The 14,789-nt window shown below is 31.3% G+C and overlaps 1 protein-coding gene across 1 annotated transcript; it reads left to right on the top strand.

Annotated features, from left to right (window-relative positions):
• Window positions 1-1,088: 1,088 nt before the first annotated feature.
• Window positions 1,089-11,841, top strand: LOC111704196 (uncharacterized). Its single transcript, XM_023476350.1, has 9 exons — window positions 1,089-1,141; window positions 2,177-2,235; window positions 2,907-2,998; window positions 4,122-4,174; window positions 6,050-6,097; window positions 7,895-7,978; window positions 8,972-9,082; window positions 11,541-11,625; window positions 11,762-11,841. Exons 2-9 carry the CDS (start codon window positions 2,189-2,191, stop codon window positions 11,839-11,841), a joined length of 600 nt encoding a protein of 199 aa, XP_023332118.1. The 5' UTR covers window positions 1,089-1,141; window positions 2,177-2,188.
• The last annotated feature ends 2,948 nt before the right edge of the window (window positions 11,842-14,789 follow it).

Genomic DNA, 14,789 nt, shown 5'->3' on the forward strand with positions numbered 1-14,789 from the left:
GGGGGGTAGGTTTTAATATTTCAAACTCAGGTTCTGTCCTCTCATAGTTCCCATAGTATCCTTTCGTACATTATCCTTTCAAATGCTATCCTTTTATAATTATCCAAACTGAGGCCGAATTTCAAGATTTAAGCCGACGCTCAATTGAAACCGTTTTTGGTGGATTTGAGACGCGGCTCAAATTCATTAAATTTGAACTCCGATATACTTTTCTATATGCATAATAGACTATTCAATCTAATACAGCTCATAGTTTGAAATATTAAATATTACGACATCAGAATAAAAAAGACTCGATCAGTTTTTTAAAATTCATTATATAACCGCTCTTTCCAGATTCATTAATTAATAGATCATTCCAATGTTGTTAAGAACGCTACTGTTTTGGAACGATGGCATCGTTCTTATAGCCCCCCTGCATACAACATATTCCAATGTTGTTAAGAACGCTACTGTTTTGGAACAATGACATCATTCTTGTAGCCCCCCTGCAAAGAACATATTCCAATGATGTTTAATAACAATGACATCTTTCTTATAGCCCCCCCCTGCATAGAACATTTTCCAATGTTGTTAAGAACGCTACTAGACTGTTTTTGGAACGATTGCATCAAAAAGTTTAAATAATTTTCTGATAAATTTTTTATTATCTTTAACATTTTTAAATTGTTTTATAATTATGCTTATTACTTAGCTTTACCTTAAATTCGGCGTTTTCTACTAAGTTTGCTAGAGTCTGATGCTCACATGGAACCAGGGTGTATTCAGGAGGGGGGGGGCTACGGGGGTTAAGCCCCCCCTGGACCAGTGAAATCTATTGATTTCAGGGGGTTTTCATACCCCAACGGGTACTGAGCTCCCCCCTGGAAAGATAAAAAAATTTAAGCCCCCCTGGACAAATTTCTAAATATGCCCCTGCATGGAACAGTATTAAATTTAGTCATTTTAGCTTTGCTGTCCAACATAATACCAAAAATTGGGGCAATTCGAGAATTTTGAAATAGGTGAATAATCACTTGAATTTGGTAATTGGACGAAAAATATTCAAATGTTCAAGGTAACAATATCTCAAGGAATGTAATAATTTCAGATCAACCTGGGAATATGACAAGGAATAGCAAGAAGTAAATTATTACAGCAGGTAATATTTTTGCAAATTAGATTTTACTAATTTCATTTTTATCTTATCTTTTTTTAGCGATTGATTATTTTTGAATTTTGAATCTTATAAATTGGTTATCTTTATTTATATTTTTTGCAACACATTTTTTTTCAACATTTTTTGCTAATTCAAACCATCAAGCAAGTATATTTATGTTATAAGTTAGGATACATTTCTAAGAAAACAGGGATTTCATCTTTTCCTAATAGAAAAAAACTTTCTTTTTACTTTTTACATAGTTTTGTAAATAAAATACAAAAGCAAATTTTCTTAAGTTTTGATAGTTTTGATTTGATCCGAATCCATAATGTTAGGGTTATCAATATAACAACATGAAACATTATGCATATGCATTAACTATGGTGACTAGGGCTGAAATTTATTTCAAGCGGTTTGTTAACAGTTAGTTCACCCTGACGTCTCTTTTACCCAAAAATCTAAAACATTTGATACACAGTTGGAAAACCCTTGGACTCTACTTAAATAATCTGCAAAAAAATTAGCAAATTTGCAAAATTTCAAATATTTATTGCAATCAAGTCATTAAGCAAAACATGTGCGACAACAGAAAGTGCGCGAAATATTATAAATTATACTTTTTTTAAAAACTCTCGACACGGCAAATTCAAATATGAGAAATTAAAAAAAGACTAAATGTGAATTCAAGGAAAACTGAAATTGTGTAAATTCCCTTTAAAGGCATCTGAGCAAAAATCGATGCAAAATTTTCTCACAAAATGGTACAATCTGTTTCATTTTGTCCAAGGCTTTCTAAAGAGCTTTAAATTGTCGAAATCCAATGACCGGAAGTGGGTCTAAATATAGATTTAGTCTGGTAAAGGTAAAATTAGGCATTCAGGCAGTAGGTATAAAGGCCTCGGTTTAAGCCTAAAGTGAGAGCATGTGTGGGTTAATAAGTCAAACAAATTTAACAGCTCCAAACCAATACTTTTTAGGTTATCTTCAAAAAACGTCAGGGGNGTTAAATATATTTATATAATTTTCATTTTCTAGAAGAGAACAGGGATGAAGTATGAACCTGATTCAGTTAGAATCAGTGATATTCGTGTAAGGTAAGTAAGGGAATAAATAAACGCATCAGGGTCTCTTTTCCCCAAGGTTGTATAATAAGCCAGGTTACTCTTGATGCGCTCTTTAATGTACGGGAAATGTCGTCTCCTAAGATAGATAGTTAAAAACCTCATATGACGTCACTCTCGCCTCTATGATCAGTGACGTCATATGAGATTTTATCTATCTATCATAGGAGACGACATTTTCAATACATTGGAGCGCATCAAGAATAACCAACCTTATTATACAACCTTGATTTTCCCTAAGATTACATAGGATATCGTAACATCTACAAGAAGAGATGGGCGGTTTTTTTCATTTTGTTCACTATCGTTTTTTAGATTTAAAATCGTTCGTTCTTGTTTGCTTTTCGTTCATTTAACGATTGTTATTTTTTCATTTCTCTGAACAACCAATGTCGTTCGTTCATTGTTCGTTTTTTGACGTTAACGAAAAAATTCGTTCGTTTTCAAAACTGTTGTTTGTTCATATAAACGATACCTATCTCTAGCTACGGGAAATGGAACTGAAGTCTACAACCCCACTGGAAACCATAGATTTCACTGATCCAAAGGGGGGGATGGCTGAGCAACAAACGCCCCCCCCCCTTTTGAATATGATGATATTCACGTGCATTACCATCAGTTGAACGTAAAAAATGTTTTTATAGTTGTTGTGAAAAGAGGAGCAAAAGTACCTCATCACCCAATGGAGGGGCAGACAATGATGGGAGTCTTGCTGAACACAAGTTCTACAGAACAGGTCAGAGAGTACAGAGATCTATTAAAGGCTAGACTAGGCGGTATTTTCTACAGTGTATTTCATTGTGTAAAACTAGGGTGGGAACTCCCGGCAGCTTTACTCCGCTATGCTGCATGATAGCCTCCCAGATTTGACATGAGTACGAGACTCCGCTATGCATTTATGACCAAAATGTGTGTTAGAGGAGGTTTTTAAACTCATGTTTTAACTTGAATTTAAAGATTTTTTTACAAATTTGTTAACATATGTGGCATGAGAGGTTTTTCAAAGATCAGAATTATTATAAATAATGAATAATCGTGACTAAAATAAAGTGGTTTATAAAACTTTAAAAAAAAATTCATGTGCAAAGGAAAATTTGAATTGAATTTGATTTCATCTTTTAAAATTTATAATCTTTGATTTAATCGATACCTTTTCTGTAATTCTTTTAAATCTAGAAAATTTTTATCATTTATGTAAATCTTTACAAATTTTTTTATTGCTTAAATTAAAGATTACAAAAAAAAAAACTAAGTTTACTCCAGAAACATTTCACAAAATATCTTCCTTTCTGTGCAAGAAATGTTTTAAGTCTTAAGTATATCTTTTACAATCTACTTTATGAGTCCATATAAGTTTCTAATCATGACAATCACTAAATAACTCTAATCTCTAGTAAAATTCTTATATTCTATCACCTCATATTTGTTACTTCTAAAAAATGGAAATTTAAAGGATTTTTGTAAAAAAAATTTTTATATCCATAGGGTAGGGTATAGGGCGGTAAAAAGTCCGGTCTTTGAAAAAAACAAAAATCTAAAATAGCCCTTTACTTTTTTATGACTAAAGCTACAGATCTAAAAACTATATTTTGAAAAGCCCTTGAAAAATGGATGCAGAAACATGTGTCACACTTTGATATTTGTTTCAATAAAAAAATACTTTTAACATTTTTTTTACCTTATTTTGGCATTTTTTTCAACCCTCCCTAGCACCCAAACTATGAAAGTTATCGATCAAATTTTGTTTCAATTAGCTGGCCTTGGAAAAAGGGCTTTAACCTTATTGTTTTAAAAATATGGTTTAATTTCCTACAGGCCCAATGTACTACAATTTTTTAAAATCATTTTTTTATTCTTAGGCATCAGTTCTGAATTCACAAATGGAAAAGAAGAGACTTTTGATTCTTTGCAGGTAATTAATCCACATCACCAATAACGATGAATCACACGCATCTAAAACTGATCCAACATGATGTAACACACGAATACAAAGCAATGTTTATAATGCAGCAAGGGTCTTCAGCGTAAGGGAGCGCGGCGGTGGGATGGGTGAAAGTGTTTCGAATTGACAACTTACAATTAAATATTTACATTAAAAGATTTTTTTGTATTTTTAATTGTGGAAACGCGTGGCCGCAATTAGGTGTCTCTGTAGGAAGGGAGGTTAGACCGTAAAAAATCAATTTAATTTCAAACAAATCATTTAGATATTACAACCTATAGTCATCGATTATCTTTCGCCACATTTGTATATAGTTTATATTTTATAATATTTTATTTTTTTTAGAAATCGTTTTCAACGGATTTCGAAAATTGTGAGTGGTGTGCGGCATTCTTAGATAGTTGCGCAAGCGACAAGAGAAATAAACAATACGGTAGTTAATCGTTAGCTATAGTTGAGGTGTAAGGTGTAGAAAAGGGTTAGAAAAGAGTGAAAAGGGGACTACTGCAGAACAAAAGTTTCCTTCTTATAAGAACAATAGTTGTTGATATGGGTAGGGGAGGATTGTAATGATCTGCAGTGGGAAATGGGTTTCAAATGGGTAGTCGTGGGGTTTCCAATATTGTAGCCAGACTTAACAGTACGACTAAAGGTACGGATCCCGATCATTTAACTTTGATTCAACTTCAACCTTTATTTTTCTTGAAGTCCCAGGATATTTGTTTAAGATGGTCTTCAATAAAAATCTTATGTTCTTTATTCTCCAATAAAAATTCAGTGGTCTCAATGAAAATTTGGGGTCTCCAAAAAAACCAAGAGTCTCCAATGGAGTTCTAGTGGTCTCCAATTAAAATCTTATGGTGTCCGAGGAACAGCGTTCTCAATGAAAATCTGTGGGTCTTTGATGAAAATCTGATGTCTCCGATTAAAAACATGGGTTTTCATTTCAAATCTTGGGGTCTTTAATGAGATGGCTGTGGGGGTTGGATGAAGATTTCCACCTTAACTTTAATCGTTTTAATGGTTTATTTTTTTACATGCTAAAATACATTTTCAATGATAACCTATATTTTTCAAAGATAATACAGTGGCTTTCAAGTTAGAGATATTGATTTTAGCGTGGATTTTTTAGTGTACTAGATAGAAAAGTAAGCTTATTTTTTGGCAATAAACTTACACAAAATTTTAAGGACTATATGTATGTATCTTCCAATCTTAGATAGCAAACATTTTATTTACTAAAACCATCAGACAAATTTAAAGTAAAACAAGTATTGGAAAACATTCTGGTTTCCACAATGAAGACTTATTTGATGATCTTTTTTATCAAGCCATAAAACTAAATCACAAAGTAAAAATTAACAGATGTACGGAGCCAGAATGTGAGACATGAAGCTTTTTTGCGAGGGCTCGGAGCCCCGCAAGGAGGCTCTGTGGTAACTCTAAAACTCTTGCGGCATAGAAACATTTCCAGGGGCTCATGGTGGCCCTGCACACCTCCTTCGTTAATAAACAGCAAACGTTTTTGTGAAAAATTAAATATATTTACTCCGGCCCATACAAAATTATTTCTTTTCCAACATGTTTCACTTTCTAACGAATTCAAACTTAAGATTGCTGACGTTTCTTCCTTTTCATAAATCTACATTATTAAGAATTTGCCGACTCTAACAACTGCATACAACTTTTAAGAGAAACCACTGAGTGACCCAGATTTGATTTATTTATTAGATGAGTTAAACATTCTGTAATTTTTATATGTTGATTATAGAAAGCCAATTTTCACATCTCATCTATGCAACTAAAAATGTTTGAATCTTACAAATATAGGTTTTTAAATTTCAGGTTGACCCTGCCAATTACAACCGGTTAAGTCGGTCATCTTCAACAAAGGTACATATTTTTACCTACAGGGTATACCACGAAACATGGCAGTATCAGGACCAATTGATTATCGCAATTGATCTTTGAAATTATTTACGACATTTATTGTAAATCTAATTTCAGAAGTGATATTCTAAAGTTAATTTTAAAAAATACTTCCAGTCTTAACATTTCCTAAATGTGATCTGCCTGTGCTTTCAATATTACCAGAGATATGAAGACATTTTTTTCAGATTTCGACAATTTAAAATTGAAATCTGAAATCTGAACGAAATCGAACATATAAAGTCCAGAATTTTTACCTGACATCAGTCGGTTAAAATGTTTCCTGAGTCGTCTTGCTCCTGTCATGTTTCGTGGGACACCCTGTACATATACATGCATATATGCATCATAAAATGAAAATAGACGGGATCTAGTATTTATATAGATATATAGACTATAGATCAACGAAGGGCAAACATTTTTTAAGGTTGTTTTTATCATTTAAGGTTTTTTTACTGCAAAGATTCTCTACAAGAATCCACCTTGCTAATTATATTAAATAATGCTCTTTAAGTTTACTTTTATTACACTGTGTAGTTTAACATTTTATTCTGACTTTATTTAAAAGGCAAAATTTTTTAGCATCAAACAAAAACAATGCTTATCTCTAATACAGATAAATACAAGATACTTTTAGATACTTCCAACTGTACACTGTACTCATGACAATTGTACAGTGTACATAAAACATAAACTGTAAGAACTGTTTTTGTTATCTTTCTTCAGTTGTTATTTCTAATATTTATTACCCTTTTATAGATTTTCATTAGATTACTGTTATCTCATTGTTATAAAACTAAATCCAACTTAAAAGAAGAAGCGTGAAGGGTTGGATAAGTTTTAAGAGCAAACTTCAACATAAAACCGTTGTAATAAAGATAATGTGCAATGATGTTACATTTTACAAAAAAAGACAGAAAGATTCATTTTTTTTCGTCCGAAAAAAGTATTTGTTGTGCCACGCAAAAATCAATACAAGATAGTGCAGAAGGTCTATTTATTAATTTAGTAATATAAACAATATCATTCTCTCCAGACAGCATGTGCATGATTTCACGCAAAAATCTGGCAGTATTTTGACAATTACTCTTTTTAAACTTAATCTAAAAACATATAAAAAGTTAAAGTATAAGTTGGTGATGTACAACCTCAGGCAGTGCAGTGCATTGATTATATATAATTTCTAATTTTGAGTATACAATTTTGTACTGATTTAGTCTTGATTCATATAATTCGAGTGAATAGTTTACTAAAAGAAAATTCCAGCAATGATAAATTCTAAGCCTACTTTAAAGATAAAGAATCATGAATCTTGAAAAAGTCAATTTTCAAATCTCTACTTTATCCAATCTGTCAGAAACTTGCTTTTCATCAAGATAAATATGGAAAATTATTAAGATTATTTTAATTCTTTAAATCAAATAAAACCATTAAGACTAGATGATTATGGGGTTATACCTTTCTACCTTATAGTTAAATGATAAAGATAAAGTTAGACTTTTTAGTTAATTAATTCAGACACAGGCGCATATCTTTAGTTTAAATATGTAGGTTAAGTAATTACTGACTGATACAATGTGTTACCAAATAGTCATGAGAATATCGATTATATCCTGAAACCTTCTCTTGCTACTGTCTTATAGGCCTATTCCTTGCCATGCCTGGAATTCAATTTAGGATATTTTGAGACTTTCTCATCTGCGGCTGTAAAGTGTACAGCACTTCATATATTGTGTGTCACAAAAACGTTCTGTACTGCAGGATGCTGACCCGGCCGGAAATGTATTTCAACGTGGGCTTGTCTACTGGGGGGTTTACCTGCCAACCTTTTCAGGAGGATTACAGGTATTATAAAAGTGACCAGTCCTATAGATGTTAGGTACTTTTTAAAAGGCATTTTCCCATGTGGCAACTTCAGAAATTGCAATTTCTTAGCCTCGGAACCTAGAATGCTCTAGCCGCAGTGCTCGCCACCTTCACCGTCATTGGTGAAGTTGTCACTTAGGAAATTCATACTTTGGAAGTCGCCCTTGGGAAAATACCTAACGTACCGTCCTATATTATCTATTATTGATGTTCTGCTTGCGGTATTCTTGAATTACAGAAGAGTACCAAGAAACGTAAACAAATGTTTTCATTTAGAAATTGTATTAGAAGATGCCACTCTATATTTCCTGTATTTTGTATTAGATCTAAATAGAATGGGTCAAATTGATTTTTCGCCACAACTGAAAACAACAAGAGTATTAAACACTATCTTACAAAATCATGAAAATGACAGCGTACAATTTAAATATTGGGTACAAACTTTAAAAAAATTGTAGAAAAAATCTGAATTTTTTAACTTATTCCGATTTTGCTTCTCTGAAGAGCTTTAAAGGTGAAAACAAATTTCATAAATGGTTATCAAATTTAAATAACTGCATTGAAAGAATAAATCATTAAAATCTTAAATGTTTTAAAACATTTAGTAGTTTGAGATACAACTTCTAATAACTATGACAATATATTTTTAAAATTGAAAAATCGACCTATGAATTATGATTTTAAATTTGTTAACTACTGAATGAGTTTCGATTTTTATGAAAGATAAAAAATATAAAAACATTTGTGAAACTATGTTTAATCTAAAATGATGTTTTATTTTGATTTAAAATTATAAACACTATATTCTTTAAGGTTGTAAAGAAAATGCCAAGAGCTAGAAACAACACATTTTTGGCATCGTTACTCAGATAGAGATTAAAAGGGCCCATGTAGACGTTCTTGATTGAATGACCACATATAAATCCTGTGACAATATCTGTAGATTAAAATGGATATTTAATTGTATTTTAGGACAGGAAACTTGAAGATGCTTACCAACGATATTCTCATAGACAAAGACAAAAATCCCTTATCCTGGTCAACATATTCGATCTTGCAATTAAAGTTGTAATCATTCTCAAGGTAAATAACATATTCGATCTTGCAATTAAAGTTGTAATCATTCTCAAGGTAAATAACATATTCGATTTTGCAATTAAAGTTGTAATCATTCTCTAGGTAAATAACATATTCGATCTTGCAATTAAAGTTGTAATCATTCTCAAGGTAAATAAGATATTCGATCTTGCAATTAAAGTTGTAATCATTCTCAAGGTAAATAAGATATTTTTCCGATATTTTCACAATCAGAGCTATCAATTTTAAGCCAAAGTTAACTCAGGTTTCACTTAAAACGTTGCTTATTTTTCTGAAGATGCTTTGAGGGTTTTATAAAGGAATTAAGTCTTTGCCGCAAACTCTTATTTTCTTATCAATATATCTTTGCAACCCAATGTCGTAGACCTTAGATATTTCAAACTATAAATGTTTGATCAAAGAGTTTAAATTTGAAAAGATATAGGGATTTGAAAATTTGATTTTGTGGCAAAGACTCAATTCCTTTAAATACTAATCCAATTGGATCGATAGTTTTTCAAAATTAACGAAAAAACAAAAACGAAGGGTTTAAAATCTTTTGTTTGCATTTATTGATCAGTCAGACTGCTAAAGAACGATTTCTAAATTGTCTGTTCAAACGAATTGAACGAACGATTGTTTTTAACGAAGTTTTGGAAAACGAAAGTTGTTTTACTGAATGAACGATTTGTTCAAACAAACTTAAAAAAAGATAATTTTTTTACTGAACAAATGATTTTCTTAACAAACTTTTGAAGAAAAATAATTTTTTACTGAACTACGATTGTCTTGAACGAATGATTTTTCTGACCGAACGATCAATTAATAAACAAATGATTTAATGGAACAATCCTTCAATTATAAAACATATAAAATGACGGAAATGAACAATAATTCTGAAAACGAATGAATTTGAATTTTTACTGAAGAACTGTAACAAAACCAACCAAATGGGTTGTTTTCAATTGATGAACAAACAAATTGAAAAAAAAACCAATAGCGTCCATCTCTATTAGACAGAAGGTACAATCAGAACTAGAATTTCTCTGAATTATTAAATAAATCTCTTTAATTAAACAGTGGAGGATGTGCACATCTAACTTTCAGAGAAGTAACAACTAGGTCTTGCTAGGTGCTTCTAAAAGTATTCAGAGATTCAGGGTGAGAGAGAGAAAATGACAAACTAGAGAAACTTCAGCCAGGGGTGTATATGGGGTATACACCCCTGCACACAAATGGAAAAGAAAAAAACGGAACTACAATTAACATTAGCATTCATTTTTAACGCTGTATTAACCTGGAGAATGGAGGTTTTTACCTAACTAGATCTAGATTTTGCCATGAACAGCTTTAAATATACTACTTAATAACAAGCCTAGTTAGCCGTTATAAAGTATTCAAACTCTTCGGAAAGGCATTAATTCTTTCGATTGAATCTGGTTCTATGTTATAAAGCATCAAGGGAGCTCAGAACAGTCAGATTCTAATACAACTCGCTCAAGTTCCTTGCGGCTAAACATAACCCTGTGTGGAATTAAACCCATCAGTACATCCTTTCTTGGAAAAAAAGAAAATAATAGTGCAGAGAAGGAGAGGTGTCTCCATGCATCTCTTCCCCTTCCCTCTTGCCAGAAACAAGAATAATGGAAACATAGAAAGTAGAATCCTGATAGTCTGTGCACCATGCACTGAGACCGGTTTATACTCTGCCGGCTGAGAGGAAAAGATTGCTGTAAATGAGGCCATATTCTGAAGCAATGTCTGAGATGAACAAGAATCAAGAATTCTTTTGTCGAAAATATCCACTCCTTGCCTAACCTTTCTCATCCCTTTTGTCATCAGAATTTTCAAACCCTACTTAGCAGTGACTTTTATTTTTCCAACCTGAAAGAATATATATATAATAAATATGAACAATAGCTGGATGAAAAAGCTGCATCATCATTCCTTAACATAATTTTTCAGAGAAATTTGACACCTCTGCATGGAAAACAAACATTAGGGAGAAAGAAAATCAGAAATACGTCTCAAAAATAATTTTTCCCTTTTGATACAAGGGATTAGAATGCGTAGATCTAAAAGAGAGAAACAGAAAACAGATGTATGAGCAGCTAAAACGAATATACAACAGTCAGAGAAAACAATTCAATGCCTTTAAAAAATTTTGCTAAAAAAATTGAATTCAAAAATAAATGTTAAAAAAACACAGTGAAGGATGTCGCATTTGAACTTTTTATGAAAAAAAGAGAAATTAATTGACCTTAGGTCTCTTTATTTTTGCTCTAGCACTCATATTTTTGAAACTATTTTAAAATTTCTCAAATATTAAGAAATTGTAAATTATAGGACGGTTCACAGGCCGGACGGTTTGAAAAAAAAATTCTTACCATATTTGCCATTTCTAAAACCATTGGTAATTTGCCTGGTATATTTCTTGTCTGTTTCTAAAATCTGTGTGAGCTAGGTGAGCTGTCGGTTTGAGCCTGGTTCAGATGATAAAGTTGGGAGGAATATGCTTGGTGAGAAAAATCTTGTCAACACTACTCAAGGTATTGCAATATATTTTTCATTAAAAAACCTAATGGATTAGCTTTCGAAAATTTTCTGGTTTATTTGTATTAGGAAGATAGCACTGTGTTTGTGAATACTTTCTATTATAATAAAAAATAAGACTTTGGTTTACAGATTTCACAGTGTTTAATGAACATGGAAAAGCCAACCAACCCAACATGAGTCAAACAAAAGGTCTCTGCTTGATATCTTAGAACATACGGTATTTGCTGAATACATGATTTGACCATAAATAAACTTTGATTCAAATACCATGTTTTCGTATATATTATAGACACAGTTTCTCGAGGCAATAAACTTCTAGGCTTTAGCCTAGATACTCCCTTTCATCTTACCTTTAAGCGGTTCCTTTTTTTGAAAAAATTGTTAAGATTTAGATATTTAAGATTTATTTTGCTCTTGAAGATTAATTACAGTCTATTTAATTTTTCAAACAAAATGTGTCGTTAAAAGCCAGGCTTACATTTTTTCTAAATGAAAATTAAATGATTGGTTTAACTTTTTGAATTATGGAAAAACCTTACATTCTCAAGGNCAGAGACATGCTGGATCCTGGATGCAAACCCAGAGCACTTCAAGTCCTTCCTCAGCTACATCATAGCAGTCATGGTCCTCAACCTTGTCCTAGGTAGGATTATTGAATTTATGAATAAGTGATAATTTGGTGAAGAAAGACAGACTGAAATAATTTTTATCATTTTTCATAAGTTTATTTTTCATAAGTTTATTTTTCATAAGTTTATTCATAAATATCCAACTCTACAACCTCGAATATGAGACATGTAATATTTCTGTATTTTAACATTGATTTGGAGAAAATTTTTATTTTCATGTTAAAAATAATTAGAAAATTTTTGTTGAATTTTTTTTTATTTCCTAATTCTCATAATACGATACAGATATAAATATAGACCCTGCAGCAAAGAAAAGTCCTGCTTTATATTTCGCAATGTATCTACTATTTCATACATTCTGTAGATTGTCTAGCATGAAACGTAATGTTGATACAAAAAAAATATAATTTTTGTCTTAAAATAGTTCTCTTCTTTTTTTCATAATATAAAAATTTCATTAATATTAAGATTGAGAAAAATATTTTTAAGAATTCTCATTAAGTCAAATTCAAAATTTATTACTCGCCTAGCTTTTACAGCAATTGAAATAGTAACATGCCTAATTTTACTTGTTGTACCTTAGATCACAGATCAAGGAGATAAAGATACAGGGTTGACACGTACCAGGCGTCTAACAACATTGATATCTAAACAACTCTGAAAGTTAGTTATAAACTTTTTAGACAGCATCTTTTTTGAAGTGTCACAACGCCTTGGCCATTGGTTGAACAATCCTTCAATTATAAAACATATAAAATGACGGAAATGAACAATAATTCTGAAAACGAATGAATTTGAATTTTTACTGAAGAACTGTAACAAGGTTTTATAACACCAGCTCACTCTTACGTTTTGTGGTCAAGACATTTTAAAAGTGCAAAGAGCTTGTACATAGCTAAAGTTTAAAAGGCATAATTATCAAAACACTGCTCGACTTTACTTGAAAGCGTGACCATCTTGGTTTTTCAGTACAAGTTGGTACATGTCGGGTTGAAGAAGTGCAAAACCGCAACGTTCATGTAAAAATGCACAATAGACTTAAAGAAAGAAAATATTTGTATTTTTTATGATTACTGAAACCAAGTACTATCCATGTCTTGACCGACTGTGCAGATTTAATATGCAGACTATAATGTGCACAACATATACAATAACCCCCAAATCTCCAACTCGATCAGCGTCAATAATGCATCTTTATCTACCTAATCTGTGCCTTAGTTCAATCTATTTTTTGTACGTCTATTTTGTTCAGGCTTAGTTTCCTGGTGGAGATGTTATGCAAATAATTACCTTCAGTGGGGGGCATTAAGTACCTGGCTACTTTTCCTAACCCAGGTATCTATGAGCTGTTTGTATGTCCGCTCATAACTCATGAACCCCTCGACTGATTCGCCTCAAATTTTGAACTCGGGAAAACGGCGGGGAAGTTATTAGGTTGGTTTTAAAATACTGAGTAAAGTGGGTTGGATTTCATAAGGAAAATTCAAGATAAAGCAGGGTTTCCAAGCTAGTATATATATAATATTGCCAAAGAATGATGCAAGACATTAAACGTCTTATATACACATTAGAAAACATATCAAAAAAAAGAATGTTAAAAACAGAACTATTTCTCTCTCTCTACCCCCCCCCCCCTGAAGTGTAGAGAACATAATTATGCCTTACTAATATACTGCTGATTTGGGGCAAATTATAATGTTCTCAAAAAAGATAAATGATAAATTTTAAAACTTGTCAGAGGTGTGTAACAAAAATCTTCGTAAAGTAGGTAATATGGATAAAATAATAGAAAATTCAAAATAAGAAAAATGAAACAAATTCGAGCAATATTGTGCGAGCAAAATATAATCAGAAAATAGAAAAATATCTAGTTCAAAAGGTATTTTTAGTTTAACAGTATGTAATAGGTCATATTTAAAAATATTAGAAAAAATGAAAATGTTTGTTCATAAAGTTTTTTATTTGATGTTTAATTTTAATTTCAAAAGGGGCAAAAGATTTATGCTGTGGAAATGATTTAGTTTTCCTGAGCTGAAAACTTTAAAATTGGATACCATTAATCCTTAAAAAACATTAATCCAAAAACTTACTTTCGTTCAATCGATCATAGTCCAATTAAAATGACACCACAAATTAAAAACCAGTTTTTTAAAAGTTAAAGAGCGCATCTCTAATCTCTAGAAATTAATCTAAAGACTAAACTAGTCTTGATATTAGCAAAAAGAGAAAGGATAAAGCATTGATCTCGATATCCACCATTTTAAATTCAGCTCTGTTTATTTTATAATGGAACAGTTCATTTTTGCTGGAATTTTAAGTAGATTTTCTCCAGCTAACAAAAACTTTTAAAAGTTTTAGAAGATTTCTTTTGAAGTTTATTTTAAAATTTGTAATTGTTTGATTTTAAATTTGAATAACGAATATAATAAAACCTTATTATTTCGTTTTTATGGTTATAAACATTATTGTGGTTGTATGATCATCATTATTATTATTATTATTATTATTATTATTATTATTATTGTCAT

The sequence above is a fragment of the Eurytemora carolleeae genome, unplaced genomic scaffold (genome assembly GCF_000591075.1).
Source record: "Eurytemora carolleeae unplaced genomic scaffold, Eaff_2.0 scaffold383, whole genome shotgun sequence".
In the NCBI taxonomy this organism is placed as follows: Eukaryota; Metazoa; Arthropoda; class Copepoda; order Calanoida; family Temoridae; genus Eurytemora; species Eurytemora carolleeae.

What these genes read in the sequence shown, in the direction of transcription:
- LOC111704196 (XM_023476350.1), top strand. Translation starts at nt 2,189, where the DNA reads ATGAAGTATGAACCTGATTCAGTTAGAATCAGTGATATTCGTGTAAG. An exon ending in ATCAGTGATATTCGTGTAAG is followed by an intron (nt 2,236 to 2,906) that starts GTAAGTAAGGGA and finishes ATGTTTTTATAG; the next exon opens with TTGTTGTGAAAAGAGGAGCA. An exon ending in TCTTGTCAACACTACTCAAG is followed by an intron (nt 11,626 to 11,761) that starts GTATTGCAATAT and finishes TTTGGTTTACAG; the next exon opens with ATTTCACAGTGTTTAATGAA.